The sequence below is a fragment of the Micropterus dolomieu genome, linkage group LG17, assembly GCF_021292245.1.
Source record: "Micropterus dolomieu isolate WLL.071019.BEF.003 ecotype Adirondacks linkage group LG17, ASM2129224v1, whole genome shotgun sequence".
Taxonomy (NCBI): domain Eukaryota; kingdom Metazoa; phylum Chordata; class Actinopteri; order Centrarchiformes; family Centrarchidae; genus Micropterus; species Micropterus dolomieu.
The window spans coordinates 16,385,437-16,409,326 of record NC_060166.1 but is presented as its reverse complement, the minus strand read 5'-3'; the positions used below and the strand labels follow the sequence as shown (position 1 = coordinate 16,409,326).

General features: G+C 39.9%; 1 protein-coding gene across 3 annotated transcripts in view; it reads right to left on the bottom strand.

The window, feature by feature from the left end:
• Positions 1–2,296: 2,296 nt before the first annotated feature.
• The window catches only part of zbbx (zinc finger, B-box domain containing), a 77,068-nt gene continuing 55,474 nt past the window's right edge, over positions 2,297–23,890 (bottom strand). For all 3 annotated transcript variants that reach the window (XM_046074771.1, XM_046074770.1, XM_046074772.1), the window contains 10 exons: positions 20,787–20,908; positions 20,599–20,657; positions 19,526–19,734; positions 18,270–19,142; positions 14,713–14,942; positions 12,503–12,671; positions 9,560–9,709; positions 7,181–7,435; positions 7,028–7,106; positions 2,297–2,669 (listed from right to left, as the gene is read on the bottom strand). In XM_046074771.1, the coding sequence (XP_045930727.1) occupies positions 2,591–2,669; positions 7,028–7,106; positions 7,181–7,435; positions 9,560–9,709; positions 12,503–12,671; positions 14,713–14,942; positions 18,270–19,142; positions 19,526–19,734; positions 20,599–20,657; positions 20,787–20,908 (2,225 nt within the window). In that variant the 3' untranslated portion in view covers positions 2,297–2,590. The remainder of the gene's footprint in view (positions 2,670–7,027; positions 7,107–7,180; positions 7,436–9,559; positions 9,710–12,502; positions 12,672–14,712; positions 14,943–18,269; positions 19,143–19,525; positions 19,735–20,598; positions 20,658–20,786; positions 20,909–23,890) is intronic.

Genomic DNA, 23,890 nt, shown 5'->3' with positions numbered 1-23,890 from the left:
CTCAAGGTCGATACGCCTATCGCTGGAATGGTCATAAATGTCGTTGTACTTTCTGGCAGACGGTTGTATATGTTGTTTTGGGATAATTGACATTTTTATCATTTAGGTATGTGGACTTGTTGATACAGTCAAAGTCCTGCACTTTGTATGCCCACCCAGACAACCTCTTTATGACTTGTGCAGTACAAGAACTTTCTGGACAAGAATGCTTCCTGGACTGGAAACATGTCATCAGTAAGCATAATCAATGCACGAAGTTTCTTCCAAAGCATATTTCACTAAACCATTTAGTATCAAATAAACATTTTATTTCAGTGACAGGGTTTCAAGGACAAGGACAGAAGACTAGAAATTTGCACAGTAAAATAGTAACAGAATTCATAAAAAAAAAGGCTGAGAAGCGAAGAAGGAGTAGGGGAAACAGCACGTTTCTAAATTAGGGCTGCCCTTTCTTTTTACATTTCAGTTTATTTGTGGAGTCAAAATTGTCACACATGAATGCAGAGCTGCCCTTTGTAGCTCACGGTAGGTGACTTGTGAGACTCTGGAAACAAGGGAGTTCTTTCAGGGGCTTCTGGGTGAGGTAAACAAGTGCACATGCAGCCGGAGGCAGAGCAACTTGCTATCAAAGAAAAAACCCACAAAATGCCAAAATAACTAATATGGTAAAAATCACAGCAATTCTTGAGGAGATAGAGAGGGCCGAAAGGGAATAGCATTATTTTTTTTATACTAGTATGTCCACTGTGTTATGTTTAAAAATGAAAAAGATTTCTATCAAAATTCACTGTAAGAGAAAGTTTCCTAAATCCACCCCTGACAACAAGAAGTTAGTTTCATAATGCAGCATATTTCTCTGTCTGCTTTTTTGCAACAAACCCAGTCTGAACTCCAGTTCCGCAGAGGGGTCATTTAATATAGCGTGGTTAAATGTCAACTCCTCTAGTTTCACTGTCTTTCTGACAGCATCAACAACATCACAGACAACTCCAAATCTAACAAAGGTCAGTGCGCTTTTTCCCGTTCTCTTTCCCTGTTTGTATGCATGAGTGTGTGAACGTGAGAGCAAGCGGGAAAAAAGAGAGGCTGGAGAGAGAGCGCAGATCTCAAGAGTTGTTTAAACCCAGCCTAGCGGTTCGATATCCATCAGATTTATGTCTCTGTTATTTTCCCCTCCTAAACAGTAAGTGATAAACTCAGTGAAGGACACAATAACAAAGATCTACCTTTTCACCTCTCTCTCTCCTTGGCTATCTCTTGGTCTCTCTGTCTTACTCTCTCTGTCCCTGTGCTATCAATCAGTCTTGTGATGATTGCTGTTGGATTACAGGGCTTTTGCTGTCCGCTTCTAGCGATTAACGTCAGGACAAATAAAATACCCTTATATCCCTTCACAGTGACTGAAGAGCAGGGCCATGTGCACTCAAGCTCATATTCACACACATGCAGTGCACAAATGAACCTTAATCTTAAATTCAATCACAAAAGTAGGCATCTTTGACATCCACTCCTCTGTGTTTCTCTGTGCGTGTTTGGTTGTGTAATGAAGGTGTGATTTTCTCCTGTTTGTCCTTGTTCGACCCTCACATGCACATCGGCCAGAGATAAAGTAGTGGATGGTGGGTTGTGAGCTCAGCTGAGGACGGTGGCAGCCATGATGAATTAGGACTGGCTGTGGGGAGTAATGCAAAACAGCAGAACTGGGGAAAAAATATAACACACAAACACACAGTACACATTCACCACACAGACGACAAACCTGTTCCAGTGCCTGGTGTTTATGTTCCCCCACTCCTGCGCGCGCACACACACACACACACACACACACACACACGCACGCACAGATGGCAGCAGCAGCCATTGGCACAGTTCCTTAGTCCCTCCCTTACAAACATAATGTATCACCCGCAGAAGCCTCTTCAGTGTGCGTGTGTGTGTGTGTGTGTGTGTGTGTGTGTGTGTGTGAATGGAGGGACAGTGACCTGATCCACTGCCACCCTAACCTTATTAAGAAACAAACTGTTCACAACAGAGAAAAATGTTGTGCGTTCAACCCCTGTAGGTAACATTGGCAGCACAGCCAACGGTCCCTTAACACACAAACACACTGACAAACACACAATAAAAGGGATCCTAGCAGACTCCTGCTGAGAATTACACCTAACTCATCGTTTATCTTCCTGTCACCTCCCCTCTTGTCTTCATTCCTTTACTGTCTCGTTGTTTGCATGTATCTCACAGCATTATGCAACAACACGAACACTTCAAGGAAAACATGGACACGTAGAAAAAGAGAGACAAATCAAAACAACCTTTAATTAATATTCAGCAGTTTTTTTTCAAACCATTAGATTTTTATTTTCATCTAGTTGCACAACAAGAGCTGAACTGCAGATTTAGTCTTAAGGGCATCTGTACCACGTGAACACAATTTAAATTACATTCGTCGTGTGTTTTTGCTTGGGCTATTGTCTCATAGACATCTATTAATGTGTGCATGTCTTCTGATTTTGCTTTATTTAACAAGCAGGTGTGCGGCATGTTTATGTGCATGTATGTGTGTGTGTCTGTGTGTGCGCGTGTGAATATCTCAGGGTAGTAAGAGGACACTCTGCAGGTCTCTCTGTGCAGCCGCCTCCTCATCCTTTTGTTCCTCGCTGACTCTGCCCCTGCAAGACCAAATCCACCAATCAAAGGCAGAACATCCCACATACACAGCACTCAAATACCTGCCTATGATTAAAGGACAGTTGTAGCCTTCTAAGCCTCTTGTAGTTTGTCTAGTTTCAGATGCAGACTTCATGGATTTTGCTCCAGAAACGAGTGATTTATTCAACACACCAGCTGAAAGTGCAGTTTGTGTGTCATCTGCATTGGTCATCACCAGTGTCGTAGTTTTTCACGACACTTCACTTCATCACATCTACAAATCCAAGTTGTTTGAAACTTTGATGATTGCATGAAATGTCTCAGTTAACTGCACCAATAGGGTCTGCATACTTTTTTACTGATACATTTCGGAGAAGCCTCTCCAAGGCCAAATTAACTTTGGGATGAATAAAAACAGCAGGCATATGCCATCCACACCACCTACCTGATCTGGCACTGGTGTCAGATCAGTTGCTCAGCTGGCATCAACTTAGCCTGCAGTGATCCTCAAACAGATCCAATGGCCTGGGTTTTATTATGAAACCTTCTCTTTGGTGTATCTTTTTATGTTGCTATGCTTTCAGTTATTTTTCAGATATTTGATGTATGACTCATACATTACAGTTATAATAGTGTTACATGTCCAAACAAGTTTTGTAAGTCAGATTTAAAATGTACTGATTATCTTACTGATTATTGAAGCAATGAGTCTAAATATCTCATTACTTCAATAATCATTATCTCTTATAAAGCATCACTACATTTTCCTTTTCTTTTCTTTTCTGAGTGTGTTTATAAAGTCCGCAAAGGCCTTTTAAGGTCAACTTTACTTCTAAAGTTCCATAATTAAGCATCCCCACTCACTGTTTGTACCTACAGCTATTGTAAATAATCAAATTCATGCCAATTGTGCACCAGCTAACACTCCCCCATCAGGCTGAAAATTGTATGTGCGGGCTTCTTGCCCTGAGCATAACCACTAGCAAGATATTCAGATTTTACAGGAAGTCAGTCAAAGAAGTCATGAAGGACCAATTACAGTGCATGTTTTTTCATATTTTAAAATGTATTTAAAATAAAAGCACAGTTCAGCCTAGGTGAGTCCAATGCTAAATGTCATATGTCGAATATTTTACTATCAGGCAAGCAAACACAGACTGAGGTGTAAATATACCTCAGTCTCTCAGCTATTAATGGTGAATCTCAGATGTCTAACATTAGCTTTTTAAAGTTTCATGTTAGATTACTGTACATCACAAAATTCAGAATATGTCTATGTTTCAAATATTAATGTGATACTGCTGAGCATGTACACACTGACTGAAGGTTAGATCAAAGACAGCCAATAGACTGAGGCAACACTAAAGCCAGCAAGCTGGAAGCAATTGAGTCAAAGGAAAGATAGACGATGAATAGTGGATATGAGCTAAACATAGGCTAGGTTATAGTAGACACACACATCAATGGATGCACATATTGAACATAATATACTGTGGCACAACATTCACTTGTGTGTTGTGCGGCTGTGCTTTAACATTAACGTGTACATGTTCGATTACTTGAGTAATCACTAAAATAATGTATTATAATACTGAATTATAAACCCACACAAATATTCCTCATTATACTGTTATTCTACATGATGGTGGGCAGCATATACAGTTGAACTGCATCCTATTCAACATAGTCTAAAAGAACAGCTTGTAAAATTACAATTGTGCCTCTGTGAGTACCTGGTAGCTGAGAGAAGGATTAAATTAAAGGGTCATGTGGGGATTATACTGTAAATCTATATTAAAGGTGCAGTTTTTGTAGTAGTAGTGGATCCATTTAAAAAATGAATTAAAATAATAATGTTAAAGCTGGGGCGCATTTAACTCAGTTGGTAGAGTGCGCGTCCCATGGACTACAGTAAGGCTCAGTCCTTACTACTACTCTGTAAAATAAAGGAACAAAATGCCCAAAAATATCTTTAAAATAATGTTAAAGCTGTGACACAAATTGTTTCATTGTCTTATCTCAAGAACCCTATGTTTCGAATACTATATGAACTTAAAATTGTCACATTAGTCGGGTTTCCATCAATGTTTTTTATGCATACTTTTTCACATTCGAAAAAGTTGATGGAAATGGCAAAATTAAAAAAACCCCGCAAAACTCAATACTGCAAAAAAGGTTTTACGCTCGCTTCAGGTGTTTTTTTGTCTTTTTCGAAAAAGAGTTTTGCTGAATAAGTTCTGATGGAGCGAACATTTGCCTCACATGCCTGATCAGCTGCATAACGTAACTATGTTTTGCGTAGCCTGGTTTATTCGCTCCAAAGCAGGTGATGGAAACGTGCCTAATTCACATTTTCTTTTTTTGTTTGGTTTTTGCGTCATTTTAAAAGTTTGCTTAAAACTTGCTCGACAATTAGATGGAAACAAGGCTATTGACCAGAAACTGCATGATGGAAGAAAATGTCACACTAATGAAAAATTTTAAAAAGATGATACATGTACATCTAAAGTAGTCAGATGAAGTACATCTGTGTACACGTGTGTGTATGTGCGTGTGTGTGTGTATGCATGTTTCAAGGATGTAAGGAGCTGTTTTGGGACCCCTCTGTGTAGTATGGGTTAATCCGGTTATTACACATCTCAATGTGATATTCACAGTGCTCTGCTCAGCACAAGGCCTCTAGCGTAGATTATGCCCATGACACACACACACACACAAATACACAAAACATCAACAACGCACAGACACACACACCCACACATTCAGTTCAGAAATACAAGAAAAATACATTGACACTCTCTCTGTCTCACACACATGCACACATTAAGCAGGACATTAAGACCCGATACCCAACATGCTATCAAAGCTAAAGTCGTTCTGCTGGCTAACGATCCATTACACACTCCACATATCCAACAGAGAGAGGGATTGACGGAGCTCAAAAAAGGAGGGATTACCCCCCATCGTGATCACTGGAATGGTAGAGGAGTATAGGGAAGTGTTGAGGGCGAGGAAGCAATGGATTACATGCCGATCGTGGTGAAAAGACACAGACAAGAGTATGAAAACAGGAAGTTACAAGGCTACACTCAGATTCTCACTGGGGAATTTTAACAGCTATCTAAGCTGCAGCCACTACTTTTAAGATGTATAGGGCATGCCAATGTGCTAAATCGGTGAAATGTGCAATACATGCCAAAATAAATGCTGACAACCTGGTAACTAAATAGTTCGTATCTCTACATATACACGTGATCCTAGTAATTATCACAATTGAGATTTTAAAAATATCTCAAAAACTTTTTTAGACCTGCGATGGACTGGCGACCTGTCCAGGGTGTACCCCGCCTTTCGCCCGATGTCAGCTGGGATTGGCTCCAGCCCCCCTGCGACCCTGTACTCAGGATAAGCGGTTGACGATGGATGGATGGATTGACCTTTTTTAGACCTTTTTAACCAACTTCATGGCCATACTGCCAAAATTATGAAGGATATAATGGAAAATCTGTATGGATTTTAAGCCTTACATTTACCAAGTACTTGAATTTAATAAAACATTTTATAATAAAACTTACATTCATATTTAATACACAACAGCTTTGTGGCATGTGTGTGTGCTCTAATAAAATAAAATGAAAAATATACGTATTTGTCACATTAAGAGTACCCACGCCTCTCCATGGCCTCACATAGCGCCTTTGGTCACAAAAGCTCCTATTTGAACTGATGCTAATCAGTTTTCTGGATTCTTTCTTGACAACTGACTGATTCACGCTAGCGCTCGCGCACCCTTCGTGGTCAAGAGTGTACGGTCGTAACTGACTACTTGCACAATGGAGTGGGACGGCTGATTTCATGTCAGCTTGGTTACAGTACTGTTAACTTCACCAAAACACGCGTTTTTAGACCTCAACAAATATAATTTAAGTTAAATTTTTTTGATAGAAAAGAGATGGGCATCTTTAACTGTACTAATGATACTAACATGACTCATTGACCTACCCTATGTTTGATTCTCTCTGCTATCAGCCTTATTTGTTGTGTTCTTTTTTCCCCATGCAATTTTCAAGCCAGCCTTAAATGCACCATCGGCAAATTTAATACCTACAGCAAATTTAAGGTAAATTTAAGACCTTAATGACCTTCATTTCCCTTTTTTATTTTAAGACCTTTAAAGACTTTTTAAGGAGCCACAGGAACCTTGTTGTGAATGAAGGCCTTATTTTGAGAATATTAAATATAATGCTTTTTTACCCATACTTTTAAGACCCTAGACCTAAGGCCCTAAAATGATGATGAGTGTAGCCATATATATTGACCTAAGCAACCGCAATTATTATGTAGGAGTGGGTTTAGTTTGTGTGTGCATGTTACCCACCGTGTAAAACAATGATATCCATGCTGATCTTGACTTCCACTGTATCCCGTACCAAATACTGAAGCCTGTTTCCATGTTTCTGAGATAGATATTAAGGGAGGTTAATGCTTTGTATGCATACATGACTCGTCAATGTACTAAATGTGTCTGTACCATTGGCCATGAGTCTGAGTTCCTGCTCCAGACCGCGGAGTGTGTGTGCAGTTGTTTCAGTGTCCAGATCAGGGTCCTCACAGCCTGTCTGGTCCACACTGCAGATCTCCATGATCTCCTGGGCTGCCCGGGACAACGGACGACACGCTGGACCCAATTCTGAGCTGTGCATTGGACCGGACAGGCAGCAGGCAACAGGCACCCTCCTTAGAGGTTGAGACCGAGTTGGTGTGGATTTGTCAGACAGATTAGACCCTGACCGAGAATAAGAAAGAGAACAGGCAAATATGTTTAGAGATGGCAGAATAAATGTATCAGTGCACAAAACAATAGATGGAAAGATATGAGGATATGCGGTAAAGGGTGTCTTACAACAGCTACAGAGCGTGTGCGTGCAAGAAAAAGATAACAGGAGATAGAAGAAGACAGGAGAAAGTAAGATGAAGAAAGGGAGGGGTATCTGCAGCTCGGGATTCAGGTAAAGAGAGTGAGAGACAGAGAAACGATCACAACAGTCAGTGGAATGAGTGGTGTCTCATCCCACTCCACTGCGAGCCACATCAAATTGAATCAGATTGAACATCCATCCCCACCTGCTCACTGTAAATTACATTGAGGCCCCCATTGAGAAGCTATGATGGTGTGTGTGTGTGTGTGTGTGTGTGTGTGTGTGTTTGTGTGTGAGGCACACGGATTCCTCATGCTGCGTGCTGTCTAACCAGCTCCAGTGTTAAGTCTTTCATTCTTTCAATCTTCCATTGTCTCCTTATCTCCCCTCCCTCCCTCCCTCCCTCCCTCAGTGCCTGGCTCTGTCTTTCAACTGGCACAGAACCTCCACTTAGTGCTTCACAACCACATGCACTGTCAAACTAAGCAGCATGGGAGGAGCGATGCATGCAGCACAGTGCTGCTAACACATGTGCACTCACACATACACATGCCTGTAGACTCAATTTCAAAGCAGAGAGGACATATATATAGATTTTGGTTACTGGTAAAGCTCTGTGCCAGATTTAAAACATTGTTGTAAAATGAGAGTGAGATTAAAATCTGATCTGTCCTTAATGACTTCCTCAGGTTTCAATCTGTCTTGTTTTGCATGCACTGTATGTAATATACAGTATGTATATGCAGTATATAGCTTTACGGTAAGTTATATTAAGATATATATATATAAAAATATAATTATAACGTGAGGTATAACTGGCTTCTATGCAACATGCAAATAGCTAAAATGAAGCCTGAAAATAACAAGATGGTAAACCAAATGCTGTGAACTTGAAAAGGAGTTCCCCACTCACAAAGATGCTCAAGAGCACAAAGCTATTTTTGAAACGTTCATTAATGGCACAGGGGAGCCAAAACACAGATGTTTCCGCGAGAAGCCCTCCTCAGAGTGCTGTCAGCCAGCACACTGGACCGGCACACTGACAAGACGGCACACTGAGTGAGGGAAGTTGCAGAAAAACGTCTGTGCTTATATTCCTTTGTGGAGTTAAAAAAAATTAAAACATGTTGAGCACTCGCGAGCCTTCTGATGCTAAAATGAAATGTAATGAAAAGGTTTTGAGCTCTTTATTGGTCTTACAAGTGCGGACCTCCTTTGAAAGTATTCAACCTAAGTGTAAGAATTCAACTTAACTGCACCTTAAGTCAAGTCAGCACAATGAGGGCCTCTGTGCTTCAAACTATTTGCTTTAGAGATAAAATGACCAATGATTACAGGGAGAAGAGGGACAAAAAAAAAAATTTTATAAAGAATTCTATAAATGCATAGGGCATGGCAGAAAAGAATAGGCAAGATTCAAGAAGACAACTAAAGACAGCAGAGCTCAACAGCGGCTTCACAGTGTGGAAAGAAAAGAGTGGAGAAATGAAATGATCATATTTAAACACAGTTGTTTACCGTAAAATGAGTGAGGAGGGAGGGAATCATGTGAATTAATTGGCAATGGGGGATATTAGATATATTACTGAGAAACAGATTATTGTTCCGTCTCTCAGGTGTCCAAGTCTGTGTGTTTCAGCATAAACAGATTACTGCAGTGTTTCTGGGATCCGAGCAAGGTACGGGATGACAGGACATATTCCTGGACCGACTCCCAATCCTGCATGTGGATGTGTACAGTATGAGTGTGCATGACGTGAGTGCCTGTTTGTGTTTGAGAGCGATACAGAATAATCTCCTTAAGAAACCTGCATACTCCGTGCCAAGAAAGTGTGGCTATATGCGGAAATGAGGTGCGTTAATTGTGTATGAGTTCTGCATGTATGAGAGTAAATAAGAAAGAGGTAGAGAGCAGCGGGCTTGATAGTGTTCACACAGACGAAATACACACATGCATGTAAGCACGCACAGACACATAAGCGTACACTTACCAGATGTTCCTAGTTCAGTTGCTGATATTTCTACTCTCCTGGTGGGTGTGGTTGAGTGAATTTGAATTTTAGTTGGCTGCGTGTGGTTGAAAACCAGGTGTTCCTCAGTGTAGGCACTGAGGCTTCTGCTTGGCCCATAACCCTCTGACCCTATAGCAGTGAGAGAAAAAGTCATACATAAATGCCTAGAAATAAAAAATGTATTACAAAAATGTTGTGTACAGCAGAATGTCTATTTGCAGAGTACTGTTTTATATTCCATTGACGTCTCTGTCGACCCTGTTAAAAAAACATCCCATCACTCTATCTACTTTCTCCTGCTTTCAATGCCGTTTACATGCTTTAAAAAAAACAAACATTTGGAATATCTGGATAAAAGATAGATGAAATCCGAAGACACAGATCTTGCAATGTCATGCTGCTATCAGTTGGACGTATGGCTAGCAAATGGAAATAGCAATGCATTTGTTTTGCTATCTAACTCCAACAGTTTGTGCAAGTTTGTGTAGATCCAATGCATGGAATAACTTTTTGGTTATGACAGCGCATCAATGCTGCACAGAATACAAAGTTGATGTGTGAATTATAGAATATGGTTATTCATTTTCATGGCTGTTTATCAATTTAAAATGTAAAACCAGGTCTTGCTTAAAAATGGCTGAAATCATTAAATGATACCAACTTACAGTGTGCACTGCTGCCAGTCAGCCTCTGTCTACACACAGAAGCTTTAAGAAAATCCCAACACATCCATTCAATATGGGAGTAATGAAAAAGAAACCATGGTTGTGAAGAGATTCCCACTTTATACATAATCTATTAGCCTATTAATACTAATAAATATATGAATGAATTCAAGTGAATTGAGTAAATCGCACTGCATTTGATACAATAGTCCTTTTGTCCATTCAGCAGCAGCATCTGTACCAAACTGATATTGCCTAACAAGCCTGTTCAGCCAATCCTGACAGCTGCAATGCAATCACTGCTGTTTTCTTCTTTCTCTCCAGTGATTAGCCAATCAATTAATACCATTGACTGGAGGAATCTAACTAGTCTAAATCAGCTGCAAATGAAAAGAGGAAAGGTGGAGAGGAGTCAGGCAGTCAGCTTCCAAACTCACAAAAAGAAAATGGAGAAGGTTGAAGAAAATACAAAAATGACATCCAAAGATACCACTGGAATTCTGTCAGTATGTATTTCTGCCTGTCTTTTCATCCATTTGTCTGCTGGTCTTTGATTTCCCTGCTGCTTGTCTGTCTACCTGTTTGTCTGCTTTTCAGCACATCTTCTTGCAAGTGTCTCCATACAGCTGCCTATATTGCTCTCTCTCTCTCTCTCTCTCTCTCTCTCTCTCTCTCTCTCTCTCCATTGTCCTGCTTGTCTGTCTGTCTTATCTGTCTGTCTCATTCTTTCTTCCTGTTTGACTGGATACACATGCGACAGAAACTGCACACTAACAACCTCATTTTCTGACTGAGCGGGTGACAGGGAGTGAGAGCAGAAAGGAGAGCGAGGTGGAAAGGTAGAGCAGCAGACATATAAAACCTGTTGGATCTCAGCCCTGCCTGGGAAAGAAAAAAAGAGGAGACAGATGGAGGGATGGAGGGACATAAATGAGTGCAGAGTGTTGTCAAGGTGATATTCCTCCTCTCTAACCTTTCTCTCTCATTAACTTTGGAGCTTTAACGATGGTGGCAGAGACAGCGCAGGGTTTGACAAGCGGCTGGCTGCATGGTGCAAGGAGGGTAGTGGTGCCCTTGTGGGTGTCTCACTGTCAACCTTATTCATTTAATGCAGGCTTGACAATGAAACAGTTAAAAGATGGGCTTTAAGATTTGATGAAGGAAAAGGTTGATGGGATCATTTTGGGCTGTAGCAGTTTACCTTAACAAACGAGGTATGAATTAGAAATCCTTGCCGAAATCATAGCGGTAACCGCTGTTTGAAATGCATGTAATTCAGCAGCCTTGGACAAGACTACAAGGTGTAATGAGCACTGCAATAAATGTTTGTGTCTGATTCGATCTGAAAATTATTACTTTATATCTGATGCAATTTGGAGGTGCAGTCTAAACTTCTACCAGCTTTGCTGGACAGTCTGAGCACCTCACAGGCACTGCCAGTTTACAAACCATCAGTGTTAAAAACTAAACAAATTCAACACCTGTTAATGTCAGACGTTTTAAAAACTATCGTTACAGCTGTATTTGTCTGGTGTAGTTCAAGGTGAATCAAGCAATAAAAGAAAACAGGAGGAGGAGAAAAAAATCCTAAACTATGGAATTAAGGTCTGTTGCAGTCTCTTGTAATAAAGGATAGTGATAGTTAATCATACATTTTTTTAAAAACACAGTTTTGTACTGCAGTAGGCGTAGTGTATAATGTAAACTGCATTTTTCAGCTGGGAAAGAAACAAGACTGTGGTGGTGTGTAGGTCTGTGTGTGCCTGTGTTCACCTACAGTTTAAGAAAATGAACGCACTAAATATAGGTAAAAAAGAAGGACACAGGCTCAAGACACGTGCAGGCAAAGACATGGACACATACACACGCAAAATAAAAAGGCAGCTCAGGAAAGCTCCCCTTGGACCCACCAGTAGTAAATTATCGGTGCTGTCCCCCATCTCTCCCTTTTCACCAAGCAGCCAGTGCTCCTCTGGGTTTAAAACTCATTTTCATCTCTCTTGTAAACTCTAAGTTTTTACATATTTGTTCTAAATCCTATTATGAGGCCTTTGTGATATGAATAACGCTTTGCAAATTGGAAAGTATCTCCAGGCAAAAGTTGGACACAGAGGTAATCTTCACAATCTAATCTCTTGAAGCACAAAAAAAAAAGCAACAACACTTTCTGATGTAGTTTATAGGAGACATGAGCCAGTTTGAAGAAAAAAATCTCAATAAAACAGGAGCATAAAAATTCTGATGCACACACATTTACCTGTTGGCTCTGAATCATACAGTGAAGTCTGCCTTGTGTGCTGTGAGTCACAGTGTGTGTGTTCTGGTGTATCGGAGAGACCAGAAGTCATGTCCAAACCCAGAGGGGGAAACCCATCCAGATCACAGAACTGCTCTGATCCAGACCCAGCACTCGGCTTGTGCATCACCTAAGGGGATTTGGAAACAGACGCACGGACACAGGAGAAATAGGGATGGAAGGGAGAAGGGAGAAGTAGTATAAAAGGGAATGAATGAGGCAGAAAAACAGTCACGTGAGGATGATATGAAGAGATCATACACAAAGGGAGATAGGGAGGAAGGGAGAAATGGAAAGAAGAAATAGATGACGGAGGGAGTTGAGGAGGAAATAAAAAGGGGGAGTTATTAGGGGGGTTAAAGAGAGGGACATGGAAATAGAGTGAAGAGAGTACAGGGGAATAAGGAATTAATAGTTTGGTCTCACGGCTTGAGTTTCATTTCTATCCAAACAAAATCAGTTCAAAGGACAAAGTGAAATTCAATATCAATTTAACTTTTATTAAGATAGGTAAGTGTGTTAAAATTTGTATTTTCCATTTTCTATTGTGCAAATTCATATTACTAAGCCAGTGTCTTTCACTGGAGATTATTCCCCTCTATCCCTGTTTCCTTTGTTTCCACTTGATGAATTGATTTTTAATTAACCCCTGGAGCTGGCGAGAGCATCTCACACTGGCGTGGAGGGTTAGCTGTTCTTCCCGCACAAGTGTCCTCCTGTGACCAGGGTAAAATGAGGAGGCTTTGTTTAGTTAAGATTAGATCTGATGCATTAGCATGCTAGCCATAGCATTTCAAGACACCGCAGATGGGCCTGGGAATAGTGTTGCTAAGACCAAAGAAGGAGCAAGGATGGAGAATGACAAGAGGAAGACAGGGCGAAAGAATGAAGAGAGGCATAACAATGAAATGGCAAGAGACCAAACACAATGACTTGTCTTTGTGCGGACCAATCATGTGTACCCTCATGTAAAAAAAGATGCCACAGTTACCTGAACTACAGTGTAAATGTACAACAAAAAGGTAAGAAGAAAAGGGGACAGAGAATACACAAAGACAAAAAGACTGACCAAAGGAAAGATAGGGGGACAAAGTATAAAAAGTACATTGTGGACAAGAGAGGAGAAGAGATCGGGTCCTAACAGAGTGAGAGAGCTGGAAAAAATTACTATCTAACCATTTTAGGAGCGGTTTGATCCAGGTGCAGAGGCCACACCAAGCCACCATGTTCACAATCATGAATCATTTTGCTCCAGCTTTTTAATAAAGCACTACCCCCCTCTATTTTTTTCATTCCTCTGTCACAGTATAAAGGATTCAGACTATTAAATGGCTGATAGGTCATTTAGGACCATTCAAGCAGTGTCTTTTTAATCCTCTCTGTTTTTCTTTTCTTCCCTCAATGGTGTGCACCTTTAACACCACTATCTTAGGTGTTTCTGAGCTATAGATGAATAATTCACAGTAATTAGTGTGATACAAATCTTATCTGATAGATCAGTACACTACAATACTACAATAAGAAAATCCAACTGTAAGTCTTCTCATTCTATGGAGTAATTATGTCCAGTTTAATGATGTGGTTCTTCTAAAACGTGCCCATTTATTCATTTTATTACAATGGTGGAGATATTTCAATGACACACACCGCGTATTGGCATATAACATGGTTGAATGAACTTAAGTTGCTTTGAAAATAAACATCAGCTAAATAAATATAAACATTTTTTTGCAATTAAAATTTGTGTGTGCCTAAAAGGTTTGTTGTTAGTGATGTGCACCTCTGCACTAAAAACAAGAGGCGTACTGGCTTCAATACAGCAGCTGTGAGTAAGAAATATCTTATCAAATGTAATGTGTTGGTGTTGTATTATTGGACACTTTGAACAAGGAATGATGATTTCATGCTTTTTTAACTGAGTGCTATTTTCTTTTGGCATTTTGAAAGTGATGAACAATGATTGCAAATTGACTAAATTATGGATTAAATGTAGTGGGCTTAGTTTGTTATTTACATAGCTGTATTGATACCTGATTGTCCGCTTGGCAGTACTTATAAAAGATACTTAAAGCTGTGCCCCTTGAATGCATAATATTCCTTTTGCTCCCCAGATTATAGTGCTATTACAGACCAAGGATCTTCTTTCAAGAAACAAAATGAAAACATGTTACCATGATCGGTTCTGACAGCTGTTCTTGCTCATCAATCTGAAAATCATTTTCTCTCTCTGCATCTGCAGGAACAAAGGAATCTTCTTGATCAGTTATGGCAGGATTGCCTTGCTCTTCTTCATTGGATCTCCCTCTTGTTAAACGCCAATGAACCTGTGCTTCTTGGTCTGAAGAGTTTTCTTCGTGTGGACCCAGACCCAGGCTATCACTGGACATTTCATCTCCACTGTCTTCATGAAAAATACAGACACATATTTTATTAGAGTGTAAAAGTTTTACTTTTTTTCAACATACTGGGCCACAATCCAAAATACCATTCTATCTACAGTTTATGGCTGTGAATTTCAAGGTATATAGTAAGAAGACATTGACCGTCCTTGATTTATCGTGCTTTCAATCGCTGAAGCAACAGTTTCATCTCTTAACATCAAAGGAAAATTTTCAAACGTGATGTAAGTGTCCTTGACATTGCCACACATGCATCAAGCTCTAATAAGCTGATAAAGCAGGCATTCAGTGTCAGGCTGGTCAAAGAGCTGTAGGAAGTGAAGGGTGAGAAGAATGCAAAGGATGAAGGAAAACACAGACATGATGGATGAATAGAGGACGAGAGATAGGAGTGTGAAGTGTGAAGTCAGGTAGTTGGACTGAGAAAAGTAAAAGCAAGAGAGGAAAAGTTGGTACTAAGAAAAGTACTAAGCCATTCTGAACTGTCATCACAGTTTAGAGTCCTTGGTTCTCTATTAAAGACCAGATAAGAGCACACACTTTTAATTCTAAAGAAATAGTAAAAAAATTCCCAGTTGTTTTTTTGAAAAAAAGTTGCCCTCAGCAAACCCTATATACCCTATACACACAGCACACTTCTTAACTAATTTTAACATGTCTTTCTAACGTACTATTGTGTGAATATATTTGAGTGTATGTGTGTGTACCCGTTTGACAAATGTATCTCTGCATCAATGAATCCTAATGTGTGTGTGTGTGTGTGTGTGTGTGTGTATTTTATGCTAAGGGAATTCAGCGCCATTCTTTACAGAGTAAATAAATTCTTGTCTGTTGTAGCAATATGTCAGGTATTTACTTAAAACTAAAAAACCTAATCAATATTAAAAAATTAAGAACACTGTTTATGGTTGGATCTAAATTGGCATTGACAGGCCAGTGGAATAAAAGGGAGCCATTACTTCTGAGATTCACGAGCATTTCATTCATATAAACTGCCTGGCCATTGAGAATTGTGTTCAGGCAAAATGTAGCATGACAAAGTGTTTCTTATCAGGAATCACTTTACTGCAAAGACCTGTGCTTCCCCATACAGACATGAAAATGTGTCCAACCCAAATCTTGGTCCCCAGAAAGTCTTGCTTGGTCTCTGGAAATCTCACCAAGTATTACTGTGTTAAAATGGAAAATGTATCAAATCAATGTACGAGATTTTACCACAAGTAGACTCTATGCTGGAGGCATACTGTATGTACACAGAGCAGGAGTACAGTGGTAAGTAAGGATGTTTAGGTGGATGTACATATACAGTACATACAGTTTAAGCCTAGTTCACACTACACGATTTTTAGCCCGATTTCGGCGACCGTCAGGCTGTGATCGGGAGTAAATCAGCGCTTGATCGACGCTCGCCAGTCGATATGTGTGAACTACTCAACAACGCATCGAAACGGCTCCCCGACACATCACTGCCACATCGCCGACGTCTGCCAGATATCTAGCATGCCAAATATCTGGAGAAGACGGCCGACTTCACATCCACATCAAGCCAATGAGAGCAGTCAGCTGGCAGAGCAGGCAGCTACTTTTTCACCACAAAACACTTTTTACTCACCTCCAGCTCTCTCTGTAGCTCAGACAATCCCTGCTACCTGCGTTTGCTAATCCATTCTTTCACCCAGATTCTTTGTCTTTATAATTGCTATCTTTATAATAACAAACAACAGCTGCTACTTGTCTTAAAGAAGCTACATCTAACTCTAACCATATCCTTTACTGGCTTAAAATTTCAAAAAACAAACAAACTGTAACCTGGCTACTTGGAATTTCATGCATGCCTCTTTAGAGATTACCCTGGTAAGAACCTAACTGATAAAAGTACACATATAGACGGACACATTTAATTTGATTAGATGTCTGTTAAATGTGGCGACAGAGAGTCAAAATACCAGCAGCACTTGCAGCTTTAGAGGTGCAACTTCACTGTGAAATTCAACTCATTTCAGTCTATTGTCATGCTGCTTGTTTGCTTTTGGGTCCAACCTATGTCCATCTTTATTTTAATCAAGAACTTAATTTAAGCATTTGTTATTACAATTCAAGTGATTAAGCCCAGTTGAACAGGAGGCCTCGATAGTAAAGTTGTTCTTGATAATACAAATTGCTTAAGTTTTTTTTACATTCAAGAGCGTCTCCTTTTTCCTTGCGAGGGGGTGAAATTATACCAAAACCCCACTTTTACTATTTCAAGATCTATGACATGAGAATTGTTTATAAAATACTGAGTGGAGGTGTAAATATTCTTTCCAAATCACATGATCTTAGTTCGAGTTGTTAATTATATGAGGTATAAATTGGCAAATGCTTTTTGAATAATAAGTCTTTCACAGAAAACTGAATCTCAAGAGGGAGCAACTGAGCAACGAACTGAATCATTGGCATACATATGAATGTAGGAGGACTGATTTCTGATTGAATGTGTTGTTATTTATGTAAACAGAGAGGAGCTTTGTATCTACTCTGGGTGACAGGGAGTAGGCGTGGCACCCGATGTTCCAGATTGTTTTCACCAACTTGGTGTTGATGTTTTATAGTCTTTGTCAGGAAGGAGTTTAAACAATATGACTGAGTGAACAGACTTTTGCACTGAAAGGGCCAAAAAAGGCAAAAAAGAGAGAAGACCAGAGTTTCAGTGAGATCCTGGCATGTAGGACTGTACAGCCTACAGGGAGTAGTAAATTTACATTTATTCATTTAGCTGACCCTTTTATCCAAAGTGACCTACAATTGCTATACATGTCAGAGGTCACACACCTCTGGAGCAACTAGGGGTTAAGTGTCTTGCTCAGGGACACAAATGTCTCACAGTGGGAATTGAACCCAGGTCTCCCACACCAAAGGTAAGCATCTTATCTATGCGCCATTACCACCCCGACAGCAGTAGTAGGAGTAGGTAGAGCTGTTTACTCCCTTGGGCAACACACAAATGACGTCATAGGTGACCAATGTCAGTTGCAAATACAAAATACAAAATACAAAATACAACTACTTCATATGGTCCGGACTTTCGGACTTTTCAGTTTGGTCCGAACCAAAAATACAGGTGTGAAAGCTCCCCTGGACCACAGTCCGGACCAAACAGACGAAATCTGGTCCAACGAAAAGAGGTAGTCTCGGTCCGGATCAAACTGAACCATGGTTCGGTTCGTTTCTGGTGTGAAAGCAGTTTTTCGATGGTTCGGACTTTCAGGAAGTTCGCCGTTTGCTGTATAAACCGGAAAAAAACAAATGCACACACACACAAAGAGAGGTCATTATTACAATTCACCTACCTATTGATAGCTCCTCTTCCTCTGCCATTTCCAAAGCTGAAGGAGGACTTTGGATGACATTTAAGAGATGTGATGGGATATACTGCGTATCCTGATGTAACAGAGTTGATTCATGGTCACCAGCGATGGGGGTAGAAGACATAAAAAATGGAGCATCCTCATTAATTGGAGCTGACCTATGTTTAGAATATGCATCTGAAGGGGACTCGATAAATAGAGATGAACTGGACAGGGTTTTTACAGGTGGACTTGGTTCCAGAGATTTTGGTGGTGAGTTTAAACTGGAAGACACTGATGACAGAGGCTGCTGGAGTTGATTATCCAATAGGAAAGACTCTGGGTCATGGAAGGAATGTTGGGATTGACTTTGGGACTCCAGATTGCTTTGGGGTGAATAAGAAAGCTTCATTGATGAATTTGGTTCTGGGAATGACTGGGAAGATTGGAGTTGTTCTGGTAACAGAGATGAGGTTGAGCCTTTTTGTAATGGGGTTGATTGGTAAACTTTGGGCAATAAGGTTGACTCAGTGGAGCTTGATGGTGAGACTGTGAATGTAGACCTAAGAGGGAAGGATATGGATGGAAAAGGGGAAGGATGCTCTTCTGGGATTAGCGATCTGGTGCTAGCCGAAGGAGAAACATCATGCAGAAACAAGAATTGGGCGTGGGAGGATTTAGAGATCTCAGTTTGTGAATGTGGTAACGAGGGAGAGGACAAAAGTCGTGGTGATCCACAGTCAGGTTTTGATTTATGGACAGTTGGGGAGCTATCAGGCTTTTGTGGTGTTGAGGATGGTGTCTTGATTGATGTCTTTAAAGTCCTTGGAGCCTCAGCAGTGGGGCATGCTGATGGCTTAATATTCGAGGATGAAGCTGTGCAGAAAATAACACAAATAACATATTAGTTGCTTGTGCAGGGCATGTGGTCATATATTTTTCCATTTAAAAAACACACTCAGGGGAGTCTTTCACTGGTATAGGGATTGTCTGGTTTGTCCTTGATTAAGGCAACGCTGCAAGCCTTAAGTGCTCAATACTGATTTACCACTAACATCTAATTTTTTCATTATATTTTGGTCAATATCCAATACACGTCATCAAATCACCTTTCACAACTGACCTGTCTGTGTAAAAGACCTGCATGCGTAAAAAATAATAATGTAACACCTGGGAAGTTCTGGACAAAACAGAGACGACACTGACTAGTTTATTTCATTCATCTCACTTATTGGAAAATGGCCACTTTACAGCCTTACTTTTAATTGAGGGTCCTGCTTGTGAAGTCAGAGGCTTAGATAGATGGAGCTTCTGAGCTGCTTTGGGCTGTGTTGGTGGTCTAGCCTGCCTGGATGGTTGTGTTGGACTGGGAGTGGAGCGGCTCACTCTTGAGGACCCACCACTGGTTAAGGCTGTTTGGGGTACCACTGTTCTTCTCTTACTGAAGACCCGCTGAAAAGAGGGCACCCTGTGTGGGAAATAGAAGATTTTGTGAGAGTCCAAGATCATCTGTTATGGTTACACATGACTTTCCTGGCACTTAACATTGTTATACTACTACTCTGTATAAGTATTGTAAACCTTGTGAAACATTCAACATTTTTTCTTTAATAAGAGAAATACTTATTGAATACTGAATGAACGTTAATGCATACTAAAACTATAGTGATGTTTACCCTCCAGACCTTGACTACTGACACTAACGTCTACAACGCTGCTCTTTCTTTGGTGTCAAGGTGTTCATGACAATATGTGTCATATAATATGAGGTGACTGGATCTTCTTTTCCTTTGTCTCAAAAGGAACAAAAATCTAATTCAGCTGTGCTACTAATTGTTTACCAGCTGCTTGTTCATAAATTACTGCTCAACCACTACATCTTTTGTTTTTCATCTACTAAACTTCTACACAAGCTCTTATTTCAGCTACAATAGAAATCTGCTGTAAAATCAGTGTGTTTTGTTTGTATGGTGCATCACTGGAAATTCCCTCCCATTAGAAAGTTTGTTCTTTTTATGTCTCTATAACACACTAATAAATACTGTGCAACAATGAAACTTAAATTAAATTGTTTCATTGTGACACATCAATTGTGTCACATGTACTGGGTGAGCAATGCGGTAAAGAGCCTCCTCAATTATTCTTGATATTCTTTTGGTATTGGATAGGCAGGCCTTGAACTCACACCTATTTCTCAGAGGCATAGATCACATGACTGGTATAAAATCTTGCCTACATGCGGAAAAATTGATGAACAAGATTTTATCAATAATAAAAGTAGATTGTCAACCTAGTGTAGTAAATCGATAGTTTTAGAATTCCCATGTCTCACTTTCTGTTGTTGTCCGTCTTCTTTTCAGCAACAAAAACTTCACGCACATCTCTGTCTGTCTGTAGAGAACAAAAGTGTACAGAGTTAAATATGTGAATGAGACAGAGAGCGAGAGACTGTGCTGGTGTCTGTGAAGCAGTATGTGCATGTGGACATTTGGTAAAATAAAATGCTTCAGTCATTCTCACCTCATCCAGGACTTCTATGATGAGGCACGATTCAGGTGTAGTAATCTGAGGCTCAGTCCTGCCCATGCTGACAGGGACAGCAAACAACGATGCACAGTAGAGACGAAAATCCTCCTCCTGAGCTATAAATGCACACACAGAATGATCTTTTGTTCTGAGCTAATGTAAGCAGAACTTGAAATAACTAGGAAATGAAATAATTCTATAGTATAGTCTAGATTATTTTGTTCTTTAATAATATTAACTTAATAATAATAATTTAATAACTTGAATGACAAATGAAAGAAGAAGAATCAAATCAAATTACTTTTTATAAATTGATAATTTCATACAAAATTACCAGTTGATTTATAGGTTACTGTCATCAAATCTGCTTTTATCTTTTTTTCCTGTATTCTTCGACTCATACATCCACCTCCAAGCTTCCAGAGCTTTTTAGAGAGGCACTGTCACTTTTAATTAAAATGGCCCAGCAATTAGAGCAGGTTAATGTGATTGTTTACAATGGTGTGAAGCTGAAAATAAAAAAATATATATATATATAAAAGGAAAGACATGTGCTTCTGAGCATTTTTCAGGTGCTTGTTTCCATTACCTGTTATCATTATTCGACCTGTGAAAGATGCCAGCGGACATACCTGAATACATGACGCCAAAAGGGAAATTAATTGTTATCTTATACCCTCCACCTCCGGGGATCAGAAGTCAGGGTCATACAGAGATGCACACCTGGGTCTGTATTAATCTATTATCTTGTTTCAGCTGAAAGATGTTGCAGACACTGCAGGGGATACACAGAGCTATCCCTTCTGATGACAGTAACCTGCTGCTCAAATCATCTACAGATAATTTCATTTTATACGGTTATTCATGCTGAAATATGTATGTGGGACTACATCATCTTGCTTTAACAGGTACATTATTATAATATTCAAAATATTATTCACGATAATTCACAATTTAAAGTCATTTCTTCCTGGCAACAAAAACTAATAACACGGTGTATGCTGAAATCTCCTTTTCCTGTCCTTGATATGTAATTTATTCAGTCTATGTCTGTGCAGAGTTGTTTTACCACTGCAAGTTACTTGTCTGTGCCACACTGCCACCTCCCTATTTCTCTCTCTCTCATACTAACAATCCTTCTATCATATCACCACATGGGTCTGACAGCTCAGGAAAATGAGAATTTAAAACAAGGGAGAGCTCCCCACATGATGCCGGAAAACAGCTTTTATTATTCATGGCCACACACCTAGCCGTCCCTTTCATATTCAAAGACAGGAGAGGAGGAGAAACTCTGCAACCTGTTGTAATTGGCATGCGTTAGAAAAGTTTGAAGCAGGTGGAAAGAATAGTTTATCAGCTGCAGAACAGCTCAACATTTCCCAAAGACACTGCTGTCTTCCTCACATCTGCATTTCATTCAAACAATGGAATATCAATTATTAAACAGTGAGCAGACAGAAATAAAATTCATGATGTGAATAACTGTGCTTTTAGTAGATGAGGATGGGTATACTCAACAGCTGAAATAAAATACCCACTTTAACTATGAATGGTTTTAGAATGCTCCAGAGATGTGAGGGAACAATGACTTGTGTGGCTCTTTAACTTGCTTCAAGCATATGCTAAGAGGTGTGAGTGAATGTGAAAGCTGCCTAGGTCTTTGTTTAAGATACCTGAAGATGCCTGTTTGTCTTTATGGGAAACAATGAACAGCAAAAACAAAATAGACTTTACATGTATGCAATCCTTTTAATTAAATTGTATGTAATATAAATTGTATGTGTTGAAAAAAATAACAAAGCATATGTAGTGTAGCAGGTTTTTCTCACACTCTTGCACTGCATAAATGTACACTAACCTGCGATATCATGCCATTTAGACTCATCATTCTGTTGAAGTATCTGATTTTAAATGGTTTATATTATGACTGTGTAGTAGACCTAAATTTATTAGTTATGCATTTTAATAAATTTATGAGAATTGATACCCAATTATGAATTAAAATTCATAAAATCAAAATTTCCTCGTTAAGGGCACCACCGGAGTTGTTATAATCCTAGAGTCTCCGGACCTCTAGGTAGTTTTGAATAATTATACAATTATTACTAGTGATCAGTTAGTTAATAATCGGTCAATTATCTTAAATCAGTCAGTCAGTCAGTCTCATATCTAAAGGGTCAATTCTCTTGGCAGGAACTAGAAATAGGCAATACACACAGCTCTTGATTATATTACAGTGAATTTATTCTCTAACTAAGGTGATAAAAAGATGGTTGAATACAGGGAACATAAACATTTGCTGAACAATGAGCCTGGAGGTTCGATTGTGGGAAGCATTTGACTCATACGGCATAGAAGAGCTACTGAAAGTAAACTAATGCTATGATTTTAGGAGTTAAAATGGACATCTGATCACAGAACGTGTGTTAAGTCTTACTGCTTGTCGACAGCCTGCTTTTGGCCTGTTGCACGGGTCCCACGCTAGCTGCCGATCCTGGCTTTTTGCTAGGGATTCTCCAGGGTTCTCCGTGTCTGATTGAAAACGCCTCCTCCGTCTGGCAATTCGGCTGTTTGCAGGTTTCCTTCGTTGTAGCTGGTGAGACCACGTGGCTTGGTCTGACCTCGGTGAAGTTGGCTCGACGAAAAAGGCTTAAAATGGAACTTGGTCGTTCCTGAATTAGTCCAGTGTAACTTAACGGACTGATCACTTTAACAAACAAAAGAAATAAAGAAAATAAAACAAACTGAAGGCAGATCGATGTCGCGGCACTTCAGGTGTGTAGCTTCAGGCGAACAACAGGGCCTGTTTGTTTCGCTGGCCGAGTCTGGGCGTTGCCTGGCGAGGCACGCCACACGTGCCGAAGCGTCCAGAGGGCCGAGCAGGGTGGAAGAGCCAACAGCGAAGAGAAGAGAGCGAAGCAAGGTCGCGTGTCGCTCTTTTGTTGCCTGAGGCGTGGTTCCCCAGGGGGCGTCTCAGGTTTCCCAAGGGACTGCCTTTCTAAACTTAATGTCTAAAGAAAAGAAATCTATTTGCACGTATTATAATCAAACATTTTCCACAATCGAACCTCAATGGTTGAACGGTTGTACTGTTC